Source organism: Neopsephotus bourkii, unplaced genomic scaffold (genome assembly GCF_033783945.1).
Source record: "Neopsephotus bourkii isolate Nb327-2 ecotype Australia unplaced genomic scaffold, CSIRO-AGI_Nbou_v1 NB_1749, whole genome shotgun sequence".
NCBI classification, from domain to species: domain Eukaryota; kingdom Metazoa; phylum Chordata; class Aves; order Psittaciformes; family Psittacidae; genus Neopsephotus; species Neopsephotus bourkii.
In genome coordinates this window covers 7,462,227-7,484,863 of record NW_026902223.1, presented here as the reverse complement: position 1 = coordinate 7,484,863, position 22,637 = coordinate 7,462,227, and the positions used below count along the sequence as shown (strand labels likewise).

The following is a 22,637-nucleotide window of genomic DNA, read 5'->3' as shown; positions in this document are numbered from 1 at the left end:
GCATCAGTACATTCAGTGAGATAGGTTGAAGCATTAGATGCTGATAGAGGATTTTTCCATATTTCTAAACATGGATAGGTTGTAAGAGGGAATTTTGTCTGGCTTCTTGATTGTTTTTTTCCAAACTAAATTATCTTTAAGCTTTTTTCCCCTTTTTCATACTGTCATTTAAATTCCAGTTCAAACTGTACTTTGGCATTCGTCTTCACAAAATGTTTTGCCAAAGACAGCATAGAAAAGCATGTGTAGTCATGACATTATTGATCTTTATAGACATTAAGCTTGCTGATTCTGCTGTGAAATAGGTAAAATAATGCATTTATTTTACAGATGGGCAAATGCTTTAATTTGTTTTCCCCTCTCAATTTTTCCAAGTAACACTGTGAGTCAATAAGTAATATCATCCATGACTCTGGAGCCTGTTAAATACATATATTTCATGCACATGTGTGTAGGATCATTATATACATATAGCCACATCATCTGTAAGTGGCAGCTAGTTTTGGATATGATGCTATTGCACATGGAGTAAAATAGGCTGGTTGCTCTGTTGTCCAGAGTCTTCATCAGTGATACAGTGAATGAGGATACACATGGATGCCTCGTGGTTGTACGTGCAGGGGATGCCTGAGTATCATCCACATGGGATTCCTCCTGCCTGCTCCCTGTCCCCCCCCAGCACTTGAGCAGTCATCCCCAGCCTGACGGCATCTCTCCAGACACCCCTGTGTCAGCAAAACCATTGAGTTGAATGAAGAGAAACCTGGCTCTCTTTTCCTCTTCCTGCTCCTCCTCCTCTTGGATGCTCTCAGTGGAGTGTGACTGGGGAGGGTCTGTGTTGGGTGAGTTCTGTGGGAGTGAAACATCAACACATTTTCTTTGGATCAGGGAAGGTTTGGTTATTCGCTGTTCAAGCTGAAGCTCTCTCAAAAGCTTTTACTTGAATGTGAATGTCTTTTAGCAGTAAAATTAGACAGAATTTGGCATATGCATTTGCAATATGAGAGAAGAGGAACGAGGCAGAACTACCAGTTTTTGGTTTTCCTTTAGGAGGTGTCCAATGTGGTGACATACTGGGTATTTTAGAGTTGAAATTTGAAGGGAACTCATTTGGCACTTGTAGTATTTTTCCAAAGTCTGATTTTAATCAGCCAAATAACTGAAACCAACTCCTCCCAAGAATCCATCATAAAACCTAGTTTCTTGCTCAATATGTTTGCTTTCTGAGCTAGCTTCTTGGCCAATTTTCCAATGGAAGATTGCCCTTCTTTCCCATGGGAGCGATTCCCTTAGCACAAGTGAACGCCCAAGTGAAATGAGGCTTATGTACCAGTGCCTGTCATCAGCCTGCACTTAACTGCATGGCAGGGTTTAAGGATGAAGGAAACCAGCAGAGACCCTGCAGCCACTTTTAAGCACTACGAGAGAGTTCCCTAGCCTTGGGTTACCCAAGGTTGATGCTCCTCTGGTGCACACTGGACTGCTTGGTGCCACAGGGCTGTAGTGGGAGTTGCTGCATGGCATTAGGTGATGGGACAAACCCAGTGACAGCTCAGCATCACAGCTTTCTCCTGCTCTGGAATGATATCTCCTGTGCTCCCTCAGTAAGACACAGGCAGCCCAGCAAAGGAGCATGCACCAAATCAAGCCTTATACCACATGTCTGAGTTTTCACAGGCTTAATGTCGGCATGGAGATTCATAATGGTCCCCGTTACTGGTCCCTTGGAGACCATAAACTAGTGGAAATCAGAATAGCCCTTAAATTGCTGTGATTTAAGTCTAGGGTCGGTCTTTTCTTCTTAAAATCCTAGGAGTCACTGAAGCAGAAAGAACTGCACCAGCGACTGAAATCTCTATGTTTTCTTCAGCTATTCTCTTTCCCAGCAAGGAATTGCTTATACTTCTCCTAGACCTTATAAACACTGCATGTTTACATGAGTGTGAGTTGAATACTCTATCTCATGTCTCACCAAGAAAGCAAAGTCCCAATTTCTGTTTGCAGTGCCTTTGTAATGCCAAGTAGTATTTTAGGGGACAGAAATAACATAGCTGAATCATTAGGTCACAGTTTGAGTTTCTGATCTCAGTTGGAGTTAGGGGCAGGCACTTGCACTTGGAAGTTGAACAATTAGTCTTCTAGAAGAATTCCACAGTTCCTTGATTGTTAAGGAGACACTGGAGAGAAAAGGAAAATGTCACACTTGCAGGATACCTGAAAGTAATACGGATCAACTGCTTATGAAGAACATCCCACATTGACTTGATAACCTCTGCTGAGATCATTAGAACCATTAGAGACACTAACCAAACTGCCTTTTAAAGAGGCAAAAAGGAAGAAACTGAGAAACAAAACCGTGGTTTCATCCACCAGGAACAGAGCAGCTCTTTTGGCGGTCTCAGCCACATAACTTCTCTCTTCCCTTTTGATAAAACCTCATTTCTTAAAGGTGCTGTTCCAGTCCATCGGTTAGATGTGAAGGCAGCACGCAACTGGTGTCAAGGCTGGCACCACAGGGCTATCGCTGCTGCAGGGGAGCGACATGGGATGACGTGATGCTGGGCTCAACCACAGAGGAGGGCTTTGCATGAAGGGCTGGCGTCTGCTGCTGCGTGTCTGGCTCACGGTGCGTCGCATTCATTTGAATTGGAGACGTGTACAGGAGTCTTCACTCTTGATTAGTGAGAAAAGTGCTCATTGCATTAGGTCAAACTGTGTCCTCATTTATGTCTGTGAGCCCTGCGGGAGCAAACATGGGTAGCGCGGCCTCGTAGGGTCATGCTGATCTTTTGTCACCTCGAGAGTGTGTATTGTGTAAATGTGGTGTTTACTGTCTGACTGTATTTTATTCAGGAATCAGTCAACATCGATTTGTTTAACCAAACCCAGTCAGGCTTTCACTACAGAGGGGCAACATTATCAACTACAGCATCTATAGTCAATGGCAGAGATTGTGTTTTGCTGCTTTTCTGCAACAGAGCCCCACTAGCTGCAAAACCAGAGGGCTCAGCACGCTATGGCTCCTGAAAACAAACTTAACACATCTCCTTATCAATGGATAGCAATGACGAACCCTACCTCTATTCCTGATACATCAGTAACACCAGTACTGGTCGTGCTGGAGCGTAAACGTGCTCTGTGCATGCTCCATAATCTAAATTCTGTTGATGGTTTTGAAAACCTGGATAAAATGGTTTGATTTAATTTAACTTCAAGGCAGATCTTTGATGTGAGGTTTGCTCGTTTTAATTCTTCCAGGTATTTGAGATTTCCATTCCATATTGGTCCAACAAAGGTGTTAAAAATCCAAATTTAAGTGGTAGGATTTTTTACTGATATAACTCCCATAAAATTCATCCCCACCAGCAAGTTTTTCTTATGAGGGTTAGGGCAGTGCTTGCAACACATACTTCAGGGTTAGGGGATTTGGCCAGAGGGCAGAGTGATCATAGAATACAAAGGCTGCATAGTTTTCAGTTAGACAAAACGTGTAAAGCTAAACTTCATGCAGAGACTTTTGTTGCAAGCACACATATTTTCTGCTCTCGTGGATGACTCAAAGTGTGTATTTAGCCACATGGGTTATTAAATACAACTCAGTTAACGGCATTTTCCTCCCTTCCAGAGGCCTCCCACACCATGTTATTTCTTAGTGGCATTTAGGTCTCTCTTCCCATTATACCAGACACCCTCAAACATGTGTGATGAGATCTCCACCAGCAGCAAACACATTGGTTTGGTGCAAGGGTTCACAAATAAAGCTTCCTAAGGGTTGCATCACAGTGCTGCCTGGGAAGTGTGGGTTTGGTAGCCAGACAAAACATCCTTGTTCATTGTATTTGGATGTTTATTGTGGGCTTCAGCCACTTTCTTACAGATTTTAACAGGAATTTGCAACCTTCCCCAAGCTGTTGGCTGATGTGCAGTAGGAATCACATTCGCATCTTTCTTGTTTGATCCTTTTAGCCAAACCTAAGATATCTTCAGTTAATTCTAGTCAGAATAGAGTTTTAATTTCACTCCTGTTGCCAGGATTGCTTTGGTGTGCCAGCCCTGCTTAGTGCAGTGCATAAGGAATGTAGAAAATTCAGCCTTTTTTACAGTAAAGCCAAAAAATACTTTATTCCTGTTGATGTAATTTCACAGGGATTGAATATACTCTCTTTTCTTGTAAATGCTTCCTAATTTTGTGCCTAACCCTGTTGTGTTTGAGTCAAAGGATAATTGCAATCAGTTACAAATCTGATGAGTGACAACCATTCTCATTTACTCTAACCCCTGGGTGCTTTTCCAGAGGTCAAAATATACTAAGATTTAAATGGAAGAGAAAGATCTGTTGGAAGCACCAGTTCTTCATAAGGGCTTTTTACCTGCAGAGATGGAATTTATTTGATGAACAAAGAATAAGACTCACAGATCATTGCAAATCTGTAGCGAGATTGTCTTAACTTTTGAGAAAGGCTTTGATTAGGATGGGGATTCAAATGGGAGAATTTGGGCTGGGTAAGAACAATAACAAAACTCCACTCAGTTTATGGGAGGAGGCAAAGGAGCGGGACAGCACTCACCCTTTGGGACAGACTCTTACCAGTGTCTCTGGTCTCTCCCCACAGCCCTCTACTCGCTGTGTGCTTCGCTGCCTCCTGCGGAGTCCCGGGAATCGCCCTGCTGACACTGGGAGTAAACCCTCTCACTGGAGCCTTGGGAGCCTTCAACATCTTCCTGTACACGTGTTGCTACACCCCCATGAAGAGAATGAGCATCGCCAACACGTGGGTAGGAGCTGTCGTCGGGGCCATTCCCCCTGTCATGGGCTGGACGGCAGCTACCGGTAGTCTCGATGCTGGTGAGTATGTAACCATCATACAAGCAGTTAACATCATTGCCTTAGGGATAACTAAAAAGACCTACTGGAAAGGCATTAAACCTCATTCTTTATGCTTGTTGACCTGACACTGCTTTGAAAGCAGATATATTCTGCTGTTTGCAATGCCAAAATCTGTTACAGTGTGGTACCATGAGGACCAAATGAGTAGACACAATGGTAGCATTCTCCTTACAGAGCATTTCAGGGGCAACAGGAGCTGATGCAAGATTGTGTTCTATTGAATATTTGTTTAGGCCATCTTAAAAAAATTATCTAGAAGGAAAATAACATCTTTGGGGTTCATATGGAAGAAAACGTTGCATAATTTGGGGATTAAAACCATACTCAGCAAGATCCAGCTTCAGGAGCTTTCAGCTGGAAAATTCCCAGTTGTGTTTATTAGTGTCTTTCCACAAGCCAGAAAATATCCTAGGAAGATAAATTTATTGATGTGTTTCTTAATTGCCCATTTTGAAAGTCTTAAGTTCTAAATGTTCCTTCTCCCCTCCTTGAAAAGCAAACGAAGATTTCTATTTTAGTAACTGTGAACCAGTTTTACATCCCTCATAAAACACTGATCTCTTCAGCAGCTAAACTCTGACACAATTGGGGCTTGTTTTTCCTGCCAGCTAGAAACTTAAGAATCCAAGTGGCTCCACATACTTACATTCTGAAGGAACTAATGAAGTTCAATTAACAGGTCTGTTAAGAATTGTTTTAGCTCATGCTCATCCCACAGCGTGGCATATTTAAGTCTTGAATAATACTTTCAACAGCAAGGCTTTTAGCCAGAAATTACCAGAATCTGTGCAAAATCCATTCTTCATTTGTGCTGTGTACTTCCTATGAAAGTCAGTATGAATTGGCTTGGAGTACTCATGTTCTGATATGGATCTAATCCGCGGCTGGGATGAAAGCTTTTGTGGTGGTTTCTTTTTAATGTGTACTTCTCCTATACAAACCTTCTCTTCTCTGAAAGTTATTTTTATGTTTAGACCTATAAATGGCATGCATGTGTATGTACAGTGTGTCATGTTAAGGAATGCATCAGTTATCATTAGAAGCTCTCTATTTCTAAAGAGAAGAGAATGAATGATGCGTAGACCTTGGATCTTTTGTTTAGGGCTTTCTGTTTGGTTTTGGCACCTCACTGCAGAGTTGATGTTTGAACTTCACCTGCGAAGTCCAGCCTGGAGGAGCAGGAGTGAAAAGCTCTTATCTCACCAGTGCCCTCTCTGTAGAGGCTGTTACAGTTCAGGTTTTCAGCCCTGGTTTAAAAATGGCAGTCACACCGCTGCAGTTAAAGCCCAGCACATTAAAGTAAACTGGCACCGATTTTCATTATCTTCAGTTTGTCAAGTTGCAACTTGCTCTTGGAGACCTGCTTTGCAAGGAGCTGAAGCTGCCCCTGTACGGCAGCTGGGCAGGCAGCAGACAGCACCACTGGTGTCCCAAGTAAGCTTTTCCTCTCTAATTTGCAACTCAGTTGTGGTTATGTATCCCTCTGCCAGCTCTAGAAGGGATCATCTCTGGTAGTGGTGCCATGAGTGGAAGGTGATAACTTTAAACCACGTTGTCAGAACATAATGGTCTGCGCTGGTGTGTAACTTGGTGTTGTATTGTTTGATCTGGGTAGCTAAAGCTCTACAGTCACCTCCCAGTCTGTGTCAGTGAGCCCAGGCAGCTTGTTTAATAGGAAAAGAAATGTTATTGAGTTGCTACTGGTCTTTGTAATAAAGCATACCTGGGGAGAATCCTGAAAATGGTGACCTGGATGTCATATTTAGTGCATTTCAGTATTAAAAAACAAAACTCGAAATCTTACACAAACTCTTTTAAGAAGACAAGAGAGAAATAGAAGACAAGGATTGCATTGGAGACTGTGATTTGCCCAGAGAAGCTGTGGTTGCTCCATCCCCAGAAGCATTCAGGGCCAGTTTGAATGGGGTTTGGAGCAACCTGGTCTAGTGGAGGGTGACCCTGCCCATGGCAGGGGGTTGGAACTGGTCCCTTCCAGCCCAAACCATTCTATGATTCTATGATTTTCAGTGTTAAACTTTTTATTATTACAAACAAGAAGAGTTTTCAAACCTGGCAGCATCAGACCCATGCAGAGTACAAGCATGCGTCCGCGTGGCGACGTGCAGACCTGCATCCCTCCTTTAACCAGTCAACCCACAGTTGCTGAACTCATTAATAATGTGTAATTAGCTTGGAGACTTAACCTAGTTCTCAGTAGAGGTGTGAAAATGTATTTGCACCTCGTTTAAAAAAAAAAAAAGAAAATCATTTCACTCAATAACAAAGAGGAATGTGAAGGGAGGGAGGCAGGAAACTAATGAGAAGGAAGGTTCTCACCACTTAACTGGTGGCTTTTTGGGTTTACATTTTCCTGTGGATTTTCTCTCCTTGTAATCTTCTCACAGCAGCCACATTGTTGTACATGTTGCTGTTGTAGGGAAAACAATACTTAAGTGTAGGCCTTTTATTAGCATTTGGGGGGGGGAACCAAGTGTTACACTGCATTGTGTGGTACTCTGGGACAGCCGTGTCTGCACCCCTCCGTCATGTCAGGAGCTCCATAACCTCACCAGTGCCATTCATGGACACTGATGTGAGCTACTCGTGGCTGTTTATGTTGGACAGGCCAAGGGGAATGGCTTGAACCTGCCAGAGGGGAGATGAGCTGAGCTCTTAGGCAGAAGCTCTTCCCTGTGAGGGTGCTGAGGCGCTGGCACAGGGTGCCCAGAGAAGCTGTGGCTGCCCCATCCCTGGCAGTGTTTGAGGCCAGGTTGGAGGGGTCTTGGAGCAAGCTGCTCCAGTGGAAGGTGTCCCTGCCCATGGCAGGGGTTGTAACTGGATGAGCTTTGAGGTCCCTTCCAACTCAAACCAGGCTGGGATTCTGTGATTTGTAGTGCCCTATTCCAGAGACAATAACAAAGTGTCTCATTGGAGCAGCCTTGTTCTAATTTGTCCTTATTTTGTTTAGAACTTTATTTCAAAGATGAATACTTTATGAGTTTCTCGTACAAGAAACAAGAACCAAGTATCACATATTTGCAGATAAAAGTCTGGGACCCTTGTATTTCTAGTGATGCAAATAGTTGCTGGTATTTCTTACACTACACATCTTTTGCAGCTCTTACAGGGATTCCCAGTGATGCTTGCTTCTGTTTCTTCCCCTGATAGGTAACTTTAATTCTGTGCTCTTAAACGTCCTGCCCCAACCCTGGATTTTTTGCCAGTGTGATTTAGGGAAAACCTCACATTTCAAAAGGGAAAGATAAGGTTATCTCTGGGAAGATGTGGCATTCTTTGTTGTGGGGTTGGGGGTGTGTGTGTGTTGTTTTTTAATGGCAGCTGTTTGAAACTGATGAAAGATCAGGAATGTTAACGTTTCCTCGCTGGGGGAGCTGAGTGCAGGTGAGATGGTCAAAGGTGCATGATAAGTGTAATTTATCAAGTGGATATCGCTGCCACGTATCTGGTGTATTTATGCAGAACTTTACTGCCAGGCTGTGATTTGCAGCAACACGTTTGCTTCCTTGAAAGCTGATTTCATTGCTCCTTTGTGATGCTGTTTATTTCTGAAGGGATTTGTTTCTATAGTAAATCGAGACACCCTCAAATTGTTTCTCCTGACTTTACAAAGGAAGGACTGGCAGGGAAATCATGGAAATCACCTAAAGCCTTATCCTAACAGACAGGAGAAAGAGGCAGAGCTTGGCAGCGTGTCCTGTTCTGTGCTGGATTCTCCTGCACAGGATGCATGTACAGGATTGCTCCAGGGTGTGCCACGCTGCTGTTGAGACTGTGCACAGACATCTTTAGGAAGTAACAGGGCTGTTTATTTTGGCCTGTGAGAGGCACAACGTGTGCGTGCTTTCAATTACTCTTGTGTTGCTGGGCTCTCCCCAGCCTAATGCTGCTGTTTGCTTGTTGGAGATGTTTGCTGTCATTTTAAACTTGTTATTTCTAGTTAGCAGAAAACCCAAATCCAGGGTAAACGTTTCCAAGTGCCATAGTTTTGCCTTAGACATGTTGCACTTCTTCCCCCGACCTTCCTGTGCTGATGCACCAAAGGCTCGATCCCACCAACAAGCAGTATCGGCCTCTTAGAGCAGAGCAATTCAGTGCCACAGTGTCCATACAAACCACCCAGGTAGATGGAAGTGACAAGCGGGGCTCCTCAACATAATGTGCTTATCAGTTAAGGGGATTTATTCTGAGTAGGTGGCAATGGCATAGCAGATAACAGCCCTGACACTAGAGCAGACATTACAGACCCATGGTGGCCTAGGAGCCCTAGGTATTACTGCACCAAAGAATGTTTATCTCAAGAGACTATTTAGTTTATCTCAGATGCTCCACTTCTGGTCTCGCTTTCCTGCAAGACATCTTGTACTGATTTTCATTCATTTTCAGAAATTTAAATAATTCCTGGGGCTATGGAATTTATAGACTCGGGTATCAGTTGTAATCATGTGGAGGCTGATTTTTAAATTGCCTTTACTTTGTAATTCAAATTGTGTTGTATGGTAGACATTAATTATGTCAGCCAACATCTATTTACAAATGGGGATTTAAAAACGGGCAGTTCTTATCAGCTAGTGACATTTGGCAGATGGATGGTTTCGGTAACAACAAGAAAGAGAATAGAGGTGGGGGGGGGCTGTACCCAACCTGTCAATGGCTGGAGCCTCTCATGCCTTCCCTGGTGTAGCTCTTGTCTGCCAGGAGCAGGGAGAGCAAAGCAACAGCTTAATTGCATGCAAAGTAAGCTTGGAGATCTTTGTGTCCCTTCCAGTTAAGCACTTTGAGCTTTAAAGCCGCTTGATGTGGGAGCAGGTCTGGGAGCTGCCGGCCTCTGTCCTGCAGCAGGAGCAGAGGAGGCTTCAGCTATAAACCCTCTCCAGTAAATTCAGCTTTTGGGGTTTCAGTTCTCAGATGGAAGACAGCAGAATCTGTGGTCTGTTGCAGAGGAAGCAGAGATATTCATGTCACTGACATATGAGAATTGGAAGCTGGGGGCCCAGGAGTGTGCTTTGTGGGGGTAAAAACCAAGCTGGTCTGAATTCAGGGCAGAAGCCAATGGACTCTTTTTCTTTTCCCCTTTCTATCTTCATAAGAGACAATTAAATGCCAGTTTTGGTGCTGGAGCACCTAGGGACTGACCCCATGAATTCACAGGCAGTGCGTCCATACCCGGTTCTCTACCCCGTGCATGGCTATTGCAGCATCAGGAGATGGAGCTGCATGGCAGCCCCAGGGTGTGGGACACAACACCCACAGGAGGAGCACTACAGGGGTCTCTGCAGCAGACTCCCACCCTCAGGCTACATGTGAGCCCTGGAGGAGCCTGGAAGAGGTCTCCATGGCTCTGCAGGTTTGCAGTGTGCTGGTCCTTTGGCAAACACTTCCTAATGGTATGGTCTGTGCAAAGATTGTATTTCCGTCTTACCCAACAGGCTCACTTTCCTTATGGCATCTGTTGCTGGGGTTACCTAAGATTAATTATGTACAGTGTTGTTGTTTTCCTCAGCCTTGTCTGTGTAATGAAGGTGTTTCCCTGTGAAGCTCTTGGCTGTAATAACCTGTTGTGTGTCACACAAAAAGCGTGCCTGCCTCTGTGTATCCATCTGCATACAGCTTGCCTCTGCATGGCAAGTGTACCCGGGGACATCTGCTTTCCTCCTACTGAAGGCAATGGCCAGGAACGCTCCCTCGAGGTGCAGAACCCCACTGCCAACTTCATTTCCCATTCCTGGTGGACACTGAGGATCATCCTTTTGTTTTGCAGACAAGCCGTACACACGGCCAACATCCCTTCCCTTTATGTGCTGAGCAGAGGAGTCTATCGCAGCCCCTGTTCCACAGGCCTTTTGTGCCATCCCTCAAAAGAAACAGCTATTGAAACCCATGACCATGAAGCTTTTGAGTTCCCCAGTGTTCTCCTCCTCACCCTTGGTTTACATGACCGTGTAACCTTGAAGGCACACAATCGGGGCTGTGCGTGCCCGCACTGACAGCCGGGACCATTGTTTGCAGCCCAGAGACCTTGTGCAAAGCTTTAGCAGTGATACTTTCCCTTTTTTCCTTCTCAAGGCTGCCTGGCCGCTCACACAGCATCTGAAACAAGCGGTAGCATCTGCTTTTGTTTTCCAGTGGAAGCAGAAGTGCCAGTTGCTGTCTTGCTGTGGTGCTAATATAGGAAACACCTCAGTGGCAAAATAGAAGCGAACTGCATCAGTTTGGTTAAGGTTTGTGGCTAGAAAATTCCAAAATGTGTTCGAGAAGGTTTCGTAATCACCAATTAAGGTGTAAATTTTGTAGAGCTGATCCCTTTCCTACCTCCAAAGACAATGGGGAAAATGAAATACTAGGTGGCTTTTTTTCTCAGGAGTGTTTGTATCAGGGCAGCATCATAAAATCCCAGGCTAGTCTGGGTTGGAAGGGACCTTAAAGCTCATCCAGCTCCAACTCCTGCCGCGGGCAGGGGCATCTTCCACTAGAGCAGGTTGCTTCAAGCCCCATCCAACCTGGCCTTGAACACTGCCAGGGATGGGGCAGCCACAACACCTTTAACAGTTCTCAATCAGAGGCCACTTGATCTCCTCTAACAGTCATTTTCCATCACCAGAACAAGGAGAGGCACCAGTTACTGCCCATTCCAACTCTCCTTCACAAATAGAAAGTGCCACTGCCAGCTTAATAAACCAGTCCTTTTGTATCAGGGCACTACATCTGTGTTATGGATGTGACTCCAAACCACTGTGAATATTTGTACCAGCTCCCGCATATAATCCTTTGGGTGTTCAATTTCACATTGACTCTTCAGTGGGCAGCAAGGCTTTGACAAGGGTTCAACATCTTTACTCCCATAATTGCTTCATAGTTAGAAATCTTGATTTTCTGTGTTAAGCTTGTGAACAAGCCCAAAAGAAAAGACAGACAATAAAAGCTTTGGGGTCACATCCAGTACATTTCCTGCAAGCAGAACATCCTGTAAAAGCCATGCAGGACCACAGTGAAGAGGTTTGGCCTTGGGTATGTTAGATTTCCTGTAGAAAAGGTAAAAAATGTGGCCTGAGACAGCGCGGTTGCTCACAGGCAGGTGGATACAGCTGGACAAAGTCAAGTCTCTGAGCTCTAATTTACCTTGTCTGGATTAAAGAGGAGTAATTTGTTCAACATCTTTCAAGGGAGGAGAGCCAGTTGTGTGCTATCAAGTAAAACCGTGTGTGGTTGTTTCCTGACTACGAGCCATTGAAAGGCTGAGCTTAGGCTACCAAAGCCTTCCCCTCCTGACAGCAGCCAAACTCATACCAGTTTCCTAGAGACAAAAGGCCGGTGCTTTCCTCTTCCTAAGCTTGGAGCTACCAAGGTCTGGAAATGATTTTAAAATTCCTTCACATTATTCAAGGCAGAAGAATTACTAAAATTGTGCTTTAAGCAAAACAGCATTCTTGGGTTGCCAAGGCAGTAAACACCAGCTTTGGGAAACGCAGAAAGATTTCAACATCTGTTTTGGAGCTGATATTTTAACCATTCCGTGTTTATTTTAATACCTGGTTGGCCTCTTCCCAGTCGTACATATGCAGCACCAAAGCAAAGACAGAAGGAGCGAGTCCGTTCTTGAATTGATGCTGTTATAGATCAGCTCCCCCTTCCTTATTCCTTTGTTTTATTAATTAAGTTTGTCCTGTCTGGAGCTTGAAAGTGATAGGAGAGGCTTGCAGGACACTGTGTAATGGGAAGGCACTGTGTGTTGTCTAAAGAACAATGGGAAGGATAAGAAGAGAGAATAAATTGCTCATCTCCAGTGTGTTTTCAGGAACACAGTGCTGATGCAGCAGTCTCTGTTAGATAACCTTGGATGTGTTTGCCTTGACTTGTGCAGACAGGCCCATGTTCATGTGCCTGCCAGGGCTGGTTGGGCTCCAGCTTGCCCTGCTCAGGAGCCTTGTGCTCCACCAACACACACTGAGCTCCATCCTGCACCCTCTTGTAGCCAAGGTGGTTTTTTGCCCTGGAAGAACTTGCCTTCAGAAAGTTTCTGGCGAGTTTCAATTGGAACATCCCAAACTATCACATCTTATTTAAGGCAGACAGCTGAAGTGATTCAGCTACTGTCCCGTGTGCCAACTGCACAATGTATAAGGCTCTTTGATGATGAAAGGTATTGCTAGCATGAAAGAGGCATATTTCAAATTGCTGCTTTAGAGAGTGGCACCCTCAGAACAAGACAGTCGAGCAGGATCCAAACATTACTTCTGCCCTTTAGTGGGTGGGAAAATAGGTTTGCAGTCCTCAGGGTGCTTTCTGTGAATGAAATGGTTTTCTCAGAATGATGCTACGGGCATGTTTTCTGTTGGCACTGACAGCTCATAGCTGAATGTGCCAACTCCTTCTAGAGAAGGTGATGTAGAGACTTGAACAGACTCTGCACCTTTTCCAGGACATTGGAAGTTTGGGGGACTCATGTTAGGATCTGGAGCTTTTTGTCCCTGGGTTACTGATCCCAGTGCAAAACGAGGGTGACAGGGCAAGAAGCTGTTGCTACCTTATTGCTCTGCTCTCCTCCACAGGTGTTAACAACTGGTCAGAGCTCACACAGTGCAAGAGCTTACACCCTAAAAACCACCTTGCAGTTCCCTGCTCTTAGGTGCTCTTCTTAGCAGAAGGCCAAAGACTCAATGGGGTCAGGCACTGACACTGCTCCCTCACCTGAGATTTTGATCATCCAGCAAAGGAGGGCATCATGAATTGCTTTAAAGGGAATAAAACATGAAAATGGATCAGATTTTAGAGGTGCCACATGGTCTCCTTGACACCATGAGGAGCATAACTTCATAGGGGGATGCTTCTTGCTCTTGTAATTGTAAAAATCAGACTGTCAGCTCCTGTGGTTTGCAAGGCCAGAATCACTTAGTTGCTTTTGGAAGTCTCATCTCATAATTATTTCCAAGTCCTACCCAAGTTTATTGAAGCTTAAATCATCTTGCCAAGCAATTTCCAAATGACTCTGGAATTTAGTGTCTTGTTTGTTTTAGGAAAAGTGCAATTTATAAACCTTTAGTATTTCACTGGATAAAAATACATCTGCGGAAAGGAAGAACCATTTTCTACCTTCTTGACATTTTGGCTTTATCTTCAATATTAAAATAAAAATCTCAGCTTGTTCTTGTTTATTAAAAAGAAGCTCTATTACTATTTAAATACTTATAAAAGAATTTAAGAAAAGAAATAATAGCTTAACCTTAACATTCATGATGAACAGTAAAACCTGTTATTTAACTCTGTGGATGTCGTAGGGCCGACCTGGTCCTCTGCAACCCTGTAACCTCTGAGATGATTTAAACTAGCACAAAGTGATTAAACAATAGGAAATCAACAAGAAAACATTTATACCTATTTTTCACACCAGATTGAAAGAATACTGGAGACCTGTATCCTGTTTGCCTAAATAGACTTCATTTCCTTCCCAAACCAAACAAGACTTGGCTGCCAAGTTAACAGGATTTATAAGTGTCTGCTTGTGGCTGTCCCAGGTTCTCACACTTGGAGAAGTGAAGAGTTTGGAAGTGGTCATAAATGGGCGAAACTTGCAGCTCTTAAAAGTCTGGCCCAAAAGGCCAAAGAGTTTGGGGTATTCAGGTACTTGTTTTCTTGCAGTTCATCAACACAAACCCTGACCACGAGCAGGATGAGCGGATGCTTGTGCCACTCTTAATCCAGGTGGATTCTTCATGTTCTACTGCCTTTGCTCCAAAATAATCCAGTCCCTTGCGCTCTGGGTGGGATCCTTTTTATTCCTTGCTAGTTTAGGGATAAAGGTCTTGACATCTAGCTAGTGCTTGTTGTGTTAAGTAGCCTGAGCTCAGTCTGGGCATCAAGGCCAGGCTGGACGGGGCTTGGAGCAATCTGGTCTAGTGGAAGGTGTCCCTGTTCATGACAGAGGGTTGGAACTGGATGAGCTTTAAGGTTCCTTCCAACCCAAATCAGACTGGGATTCTGTGATTTCTATCAGTCTGCCTGCGCTCAGGTTTCCATGTGCAGCAGAGGAGCTGAGCAAGGCCAAGATCTGCAGCATCCCTGGGTGCTGGCTGTCTCTCGCTCTGCTCTGATAGCCAGCTTTGCTTTTGCAGCCTCCGTGCCAGCTCCAGTTGTTATGGCTGCGAATGACCTCGTCTGGTGCTCACTTCATTATAAACTCTGGAGAGGAAAATGAGATTTGCATTGATTAGACCGAGTTCCCAAACTGTTGGGAACCTCACAGAAGCAGCAGAGCAGACTGCGCTATGTTGAATCAGGTTTGTCTCCAGAGTTAGTCTCACTGTAATATTGCTTAAAAACACTGCTGACTTAATTATGACACAGTTAACATTCATCTAGTAATTAATGAGTGTTACAGTGTCTGCTCTGGGTTTGACAGGATTCCTACTGTGAGCTCGTTTGATGCTGAATTGTACTGTACCATGTGCTGTGCTTTGCAAGTCATCAGTCTTACGTGACACTTAAAGATCTCTGACAAGCTGACAGTCTCAGCCTGGCCAGGGGAAATTGCAGGATAGCCAAGGCACATGGGAACTAACAGAAAGATTGGGTCAGTTAAAATCCTCATAATGGGCTATTAAATTGTTTTACTGTTGAGTTTCTCTGTAAAATATCAATTATCTCAATGGTTGTAATGTAATCAAAGTAATTAAATTCCAAAGGCTTGCATGTAAAAACCAGACCTTTGTAAATGGGAATCCAGCCCCAAGTAGTTTAGTTGGTCTGTGTTTAGAAGTTTCTCCAGATGACTTCTTTTTTAATTTTAATGGTGTTATAGTTAGAGAACTGTTAAAGAGGTTTGTGTGTTTGAGGTTTAGGCTGTGTTTTGAGCTTGGCTGCACACAACATTTGAACAATTGAATAAGCAAAGCCTGCGTTACTGCCGAAACACAGGGACGCAGCACATGCCAGATGAAAAGCCGGCTCGTCCGTAGCCGTGGGAAGCAGGGACAGCCTCTGGATCTTGGCCCTGGCTCCTCAGCTGGTGGATAATTGTAGGTTACCTTGCCCTAAGTGACAAGCTAATGTTTCTAAAGTGCTTCAGATGAGAAACCTGAAATAGTACGATCCTAGGTTTATCACATTCACAATCTTTCCTCAAGTACTGTGTTTAAGAAGACAAGGAAAAAGCTATAGGATGACATGCTTCAAGAACATGTTCCCTATTGCTTCTCCTTGATTCAGTTTTATTTCAGAAGAGCTACCCCCTCAGGTTGCCACAGAACTGAATCAAATGCTATTTTATTAGGACCAAAATGACTTCTGTTGCTGTGATGTTCTGAAATCAGTGGTAATTTTGGGGTGCACCATTGTGAACCTTCATCAAGGTTCCAATTCAGAGAATGGGCAAAACATCCGCAGTCTGAAAGTCAACTTCAGTAGGATCGAATGCCAGGATTTGCAAGTGATTCCAGGAAACCACCTGGGATTCATAGCAGGCAGTGTTGTTCTGAAAGCTCCATGCCTGATAAAGGAGGGTCTGTCCCCATGCTTCATGTAATCAACTTTCAGAGGGTATTTGTTAATGGTGGGTCTTTTATACCCCTACTGGATCTCCTGAGCAACTGGAAAATCTGCATTGAGTGTAATGGACCATTCTTTCACTAGTTGATAAATTAGGGCAAAAAAAGAGGCTCTTTTGCAAACTTAGATTGTTGTAATCTGCATGACGCCACCAGTGTAAGTTGTGATGTTTAAGACAAGAACTAGACATGCCCCAAGGAATGTAAAGCCAGAGAGATGTGAACCATGAGGCAGTTCAAAGGAGACAGGGACTTGGTCTTTGTTAGAGCATTTGGGAAAGAACTGAAATACATTAACCTGTGTGCAGATAAGTGTTGCTGTTTCTGTTTGTATCAAGTCATTAAGAGAATGATTGAGAAGTAGTTTCCATAGAGAATGAGCTCATGGAGACAGGGAGATGCAAAGAAAGTGTTAATGCCAGAGCAGAGTATTTGGGAGCTCAGGAAACAAAAGGAAAATCCAGGAACGCTCATAACGTGCAACAGCCTTGGGGGATTTTTTGTGTCTTCAGACAAAATCAGTGCAGGGAGTTTAGTCTGAGGGCCTCCTTGAAATCAGCATATAAGCTGCTTCTGCCTCGATAAGCCCTGTACCATGTCTCAAGGATAACTGGGGAACATGTGGTGCTTCCATAGTTCTCTATTAGAAGTAGCTAATTGGTGTGAGTAGAGTTACTTGAGCAAACTACGTAGAGGTTCCTGCAATGGGTTTGAAGGAATAAAAGCTCATCATCTTTGTCACCTCATTAGCAGCTCCTGGTAACCCAGGCACTCCAGTGCCCTGAGCAGGTCCCTCACACATAAGCTTAGCCTTGCTCTGGGCTACATGGTGCTGGTTATTTCCTCAGTTCTCAGGATGAAGCAGCTCATCCTCCTTTTCTGCGCTCATGGAGCAGGGCTGGCTGGTTCTGGTCAGTGTGAAACAGCTCTGCCCACTGGCTTTGTTCTTCTCTGGATGCACCACCTTGGGAGCCCGGGAGGAGAAGGTCAAGGCTCCCAGGAAAACAATCCCTTGCCCAACTTTGCTTCATTTCCATCAGTCTTCCCTCAGGTAGAGACTGAATTGGTGCAGAACCCAATTAGCAATGGTTTGTTAGGAGGAAGTGACTTGTTGAAATGCTTTTCAAGTTAAGTGCCCTGAAAACAGCAGAACAGCCATGTGCAACCCTATGTAACTGCTGTTAAGAACAGAGCACATCTTACCTGACAGAGCAAGCCTTGTCTTCTGCACAGGTTCATAGCGCTGCTCTTCTGTATGGGCTGAGCTCTTTCTCTTGCAGTGTCCCTCTAAAGCACCTTTCCTTCCCTCTCTCCCTGCAGGTGCATTGCTGTTAGGAGGAATCCTTTACTCCTGGCAGTTTCCTCACTTCAATGCCCTGAGCTGGGGTCTGCGGGAAGATTACTCCCGAGGAGGATACTGTATGATGTCCGTCACCCACCCGGGGCTGTGCAGGCGGGTGGCTCTGCGCCACTGCTTGGCCTTAATCGGACTCTCAACGGTGGCTCCTGTTCTCGACATCACCACGTGGACTTTCCCCATCATTTCGCTCCCTATCAACCTCTACATCTCCTACCTCGCCTTCAGGTTCTACAGGGATGCAGACCGCAGCAGCTCCAGGAAGCTCTTCTTCTGCAGCCTGTGGCATTTGCCAATGCTGCTGCTCGTCATGTTCACGTGCAAGAAATCGTTCCTAGAGAAGGAAGACAAAGGCGATCTGCTTGGTGAAGGTCATGGGAGGGCGATGGAAATCAGATTGCCTTAAATGTCAATTACTTGTTGTCCTTGTGACACATCAGGTAGTGTATTTTAGTGATTACAAGGGGGAAACCTGAGGGGATCTGCTTGAAGAAGACTTATTTGTGCCTGGCGACCACTTCATGCGATAGCTTTGTTTTCTTCTGAAAGGGAATAGGAGAGCTTAAAGCATTCAGGGCCTCAGGCCCGTTCACTCATCACGGGTTATGATTTAGCCGATGTCACAAGCACATCACTTTGGGATGCCCTTCCAAAGCCTCCATGAGTCACGGTCTCTCATCTCGTGTGTAGGTTTTCACTTTGCAAGTCACAATGCGCACACTAATGGCCAGCACTGGCAGCCTTGGCAAAGCCATCAGGCAGCGACACATGAATGATTACCCCTGCTTCCCAAGCATCCTTTCCAAATTCAGCTTTGAGGCACATGGTGGGTTGGGTGAACTCTTCCTGTCTCAATCTGTGCCATCCCCACTCTGATATTACATGGAAGCCGTCAGTTCCTGAGGCTTTTCTGTTACTTTTCCCAAGGTTCCCATTCACCCCAGTAGATTGTAGCTTTCATACAGCTGGCACAATGCTAACTGAGTAAGGAAAACACTCAGCACACCACACATCAGCATTTAACCAGCCTCCAGATGAACAGCTCTTCTCTAACATATTCCTTTAACACGCTCTGAGCCATTCTGCTGTACATCCATCACAGGGAATTTTGGCCTCCCATGTGCTTTTATGTCATTGGAGTTTGAGCCCTGTGTGTCAGATCTTCGGCTGGTAAAAATGCCCATAACTCCTTACGTCAGTGAAGCTCTGAAAAGGTGGAGGTGAGAACCAGATCTGAGAGTCTGATAGTTTGAAAGCTTTTCTATGCTGATGTGTCTTGTGCCAGCCCACTCAGCCTCAGTGTCCTTGGATGAGCTCTGGACTTGCATCAAGAGTTTGAATTGTATGCAGTATCCCACTGTGGTGGCTTAGAGAGAAGGCTTCACTGTGAGGGTATGTAATTGGTAAGGAAACACATTTTACAGGAAAAAAAGCTGGGTTTTTTGAATCTAATATTAAAATGTTCAAATTGCTGATGCAGCCACTGTCTCTCCAAAGCAATTACTGTGGATGGTCTCACTAAGAAATGCATTATCTTTGTTAACTGATACACTGAAGAACATTTCTAGCCACACTCTAATGTGCTTGTGATCCCAGCACAGGGCTGTGGCTCGCCCTCAGTCTACCTGGGGCTGGCTGTGCCCTGCTGGGATGCTTCCAAGCACAGTAGCACCCAGGGTAGACAAAGACTGTGTTATTGTGGTAATTAATGCCTGTTATGACTTGATGCGTTTTCACGCCAAGATTTCTTTCCCATGTGGAGAGGGACTGGGCAGCACGGCCGTGCATCAATCCAAAGATACAGCACCAGGAGACACTGTCTCTCATCTGATCCCGAATAAGGAAGCCTCACAAATCTGCCACCACGTGCGTATCACACAGACATAAAACCTTCACTGCCTGCTTTCATGATGCACCACACCAACGTCTGGTCTCGGTTACGCTGGTGGGCATGAGGAGCGACACGGTTAACCTCTCCTGGGCTGGTGGAGGTGCTCCAGGAGCAGAGCCACCTCTTGGACGTGGCTCCTAAATCAGCCACAAGGTTTTGTGCCTCTCTCAAGTGATTGCAGACGACAGGATTGAGTTCCCTCTGACTGTGTGTCTGTTGTACTCGAGTTACTGCGGGCAGCACTTGGTAGAAATGTCTGGAAACTGTGCAACTCCTGAATTTGTTTTAAAACTGCATCCAGTCTTCTCTGCAATAAAGTACATACTGTACAAAACAAGAGAGATGAATGCTCCAAATCCGTTCTGAGGCTCTGGTTAATTGCAAAGGTATTTGGTAGTTTTGTGGCGTTTCTCACAGCAACAATATTCCTCTTGGTCACCACGTGAGCAAGGAGAGCTTGTGCAATCCTGGTTTCTTGTGCAAAAAGCACACTGAAACCAGGTTGCATGTGAGTGGAAGAGGTTTGTGCAAAGCCAAGGAATTTGGTCAACCTTTAGCTGGGAGAGGAACCTGAAAAGAGCCGAAGGCTCCCAAAACCCACAGCTCTTGCTCCCAGAGGCAGTGAGTTGTGCTGAGGCAGGAGGGTTGTGGTTTTCTCCTAAGTCATTACAGAGCCAGGCTTCAGGGCTGCCTGTCAGTGCTGTCCTGACAAACTCAGCTCTGATGAGAGGTCCCAAGGACATGCCTGTGGTTTCATGTTGAGGAGCAGTCATCTTTGTCTCTTAGGCCTAAATGTGTGACATTAGCAGGGTTTAGGGCTAGACAGGAGCTTTATAATCATCACTGAGTGTCTGCCAAGTGCAGGTCACCGGGTTGCACCAGCATCTCCACACCCAGTCTGTTTGGCAGGAGAGAAAGCCTGCGTTTAGAATGAGTGGATGTGGGATTTAAAGGTAAGAATTACCTTATTTTGTTAAAAAGAAGCTTTTTTCCACCCAGAAAGTGTCCTCTGCTTTGGTACCAATGTGTCAGGTATGAGTGAAAGCATCTACTGTTGTATTCCACCTTAGGAATTGTTGCTGGTGCATGTGCTTTGAAAATAAGCACATTGCCAAACTAAGATCTTGGTTGCTGATGCCAGTGTGGAAACAAAACAAATGAATCTCCTGTCCTCATCCAGGGGTGTTTGTGGTCGCTGTGGCCCTACATGGGGGATTAATGTCAGCCATCCCCACTCCAGCAGTGTTGCTGCCCAAATCCTGCAGGTGAGGTGCATTGAAGTGTCTTGATGTGGTCACTTTGCACAACGAGGAGTGAAACTTGGGCAAGCATCAGGCTTTGCAGGGCTCCTTGAATCCAAACCAGCAGTTCCTGTGTAGAATTATAGTGTTTTATTTCCCTAGTCCCTTTGGAAAGCTTGAATACAGGTTTGTTGTCATCCCATTATCCTGGTTACTCAGGATCTCCCCATGAACTGGGAGGATACCTGCTAGTTATGTGGTAGTGAGAAAAGCCAGCAGCAAGGTGCAGTGGACCTCCTAGCCCTGGGTATGCTGGTAGGTGAGAGGGCCCGATCCATGTGCTGCTGTGACAGCAGGCAGCTCTGCACCAGCAGAAGCCTGTACTGAAGCTCACAGAGGAATCTGAGCAGTGACTTGAGAATGAAGCTGGTTTTTGGTGTATTTGGACTTAAAACCTTTTGTGTGGTTTTGAGGATAAAACAGCAGCCCTGAGGCTCAGGGGATGTTCATTCTTTCCAGATCTCTGCTGAAGAAATGCTCTCCATCCGTAAAACAGGGGTGATGATGTTTCACCTTGTTGGACAGGTGAGCAGCCCATGTTTTTGTCAGCCCATACCCCTTCTTCCATGTGGCTCTGTAAAGAGAGCACTGGGTAATGGTTTGAGGAGCATTGCAGAGAGCTGGCACTGGATTAGCAACCTAGTCTAGTGGAAGGTGTCCCTGCCTGTGGCAGGGAGTTGGAACTGGGTGAGCTTTAAAGTCTCTTCAGCCCAAACCAGTCTGATTCTATGATTCCTTCTGTGTCTCTGCTGTGACCATCAGATTACTTGATCTCAGCACAGCACTTGCTTTGCAGGACAGTGCAGGGAGCTGAGCCATGAGATGCTGAGTTGCCCAAAGCTCTTCCAGGAGCCCCACATCCTATGGGAAGCACCATGGCAGCATCCCAGCGAGCTGGGCAGTTGGTGGGGCTCTGTGCTTCATTCAGCATGAATGAGGAAACCCAATCCCCGCACACACAGCTCTTTCCCTTCTCGTTTCCCCCACTGGGCTTTGGTTTTTTCTCGCTTCCTGTATCAATCTCCAATATAATCTGCCCCAGCAGAGTAACACATTCACACTCCTCTGGCTCCAGCAGCGTTTCCCACTCAGCCAGGCCACGGCATTTCAAGGCTTTACACAAAACACACACGTCCTTTTCAGTCCTGATGGTCCCAGGAGAGTGGGAATGGAAACAGAGTGATACTATTAGAAATCATTATCATTACAGATAGAAAGCATGTTGTCCTGGTTGCTCTCCAGAGGTGATTAGATATCCATCCCCCCTTCCTTGGAAATACAGGCTGTCTACAGAACACTTTGCTCTTAAAACAGAACTATCAGCACTGTTTTCTTACCAAGCAGCTCTGCTGGAGGTGGTAACACTAGACGCTCCGTCGCAGGCTGTTCCCAGTGGCATTTCTAGTCATGGTATTTCCTAACCAGGCAAAGAGCTGGCCCCAGCAAGGGATGCAGGATGCTATTCGTGCTGGTGGCGTGGCCTCCGGTAGGTTGTTTGCCTCTTGGTGCTGCTGTTTCTTCTTCGAGTCAAGGAGGAGGTCAGTCCTGCAGAGCAGGGCTTGTCCCCTGTAAGTGCATGTCCAGCACTTGGCCCTGCCAAGGGGAACTCCTCTGGTTCTGATGTTCATCATCTCCCATGCAG

The 22,637-nt window shown here is 45.3% G+C and overlaps 1 protein-coding gene across 1 annotated transcript in view; it reads left to right on the top strand.

Annotated features, from left to right (window-relative positions):
- The window catches only part of LOC133225083 (protoheme IX farnesyltransferase, mitochondrial), a 102,786-nt gene extending 82,755 nt beyond the window's left edge, over window positions 1-20,031 (top strand). The window contains exons 6-7 of the mRNA XM_061377135.1: window positions 4,614-4,846; window positions 17,767-20,031. Of these exons, the coding sequence (XP_061233119.1) occupies window positions 4,614-4,846; window positions 17,767-18,209 (676 nt within the window). The 3' untranslated portion in view covers window positions 18,210-20,031. The remainder of the gene's footprint in view (window positions 1-4,613; window positions 4,847-17,766) is intronic.
- Window positions 20,032-22,637: the final 2,606 nt, after the last annotated feature.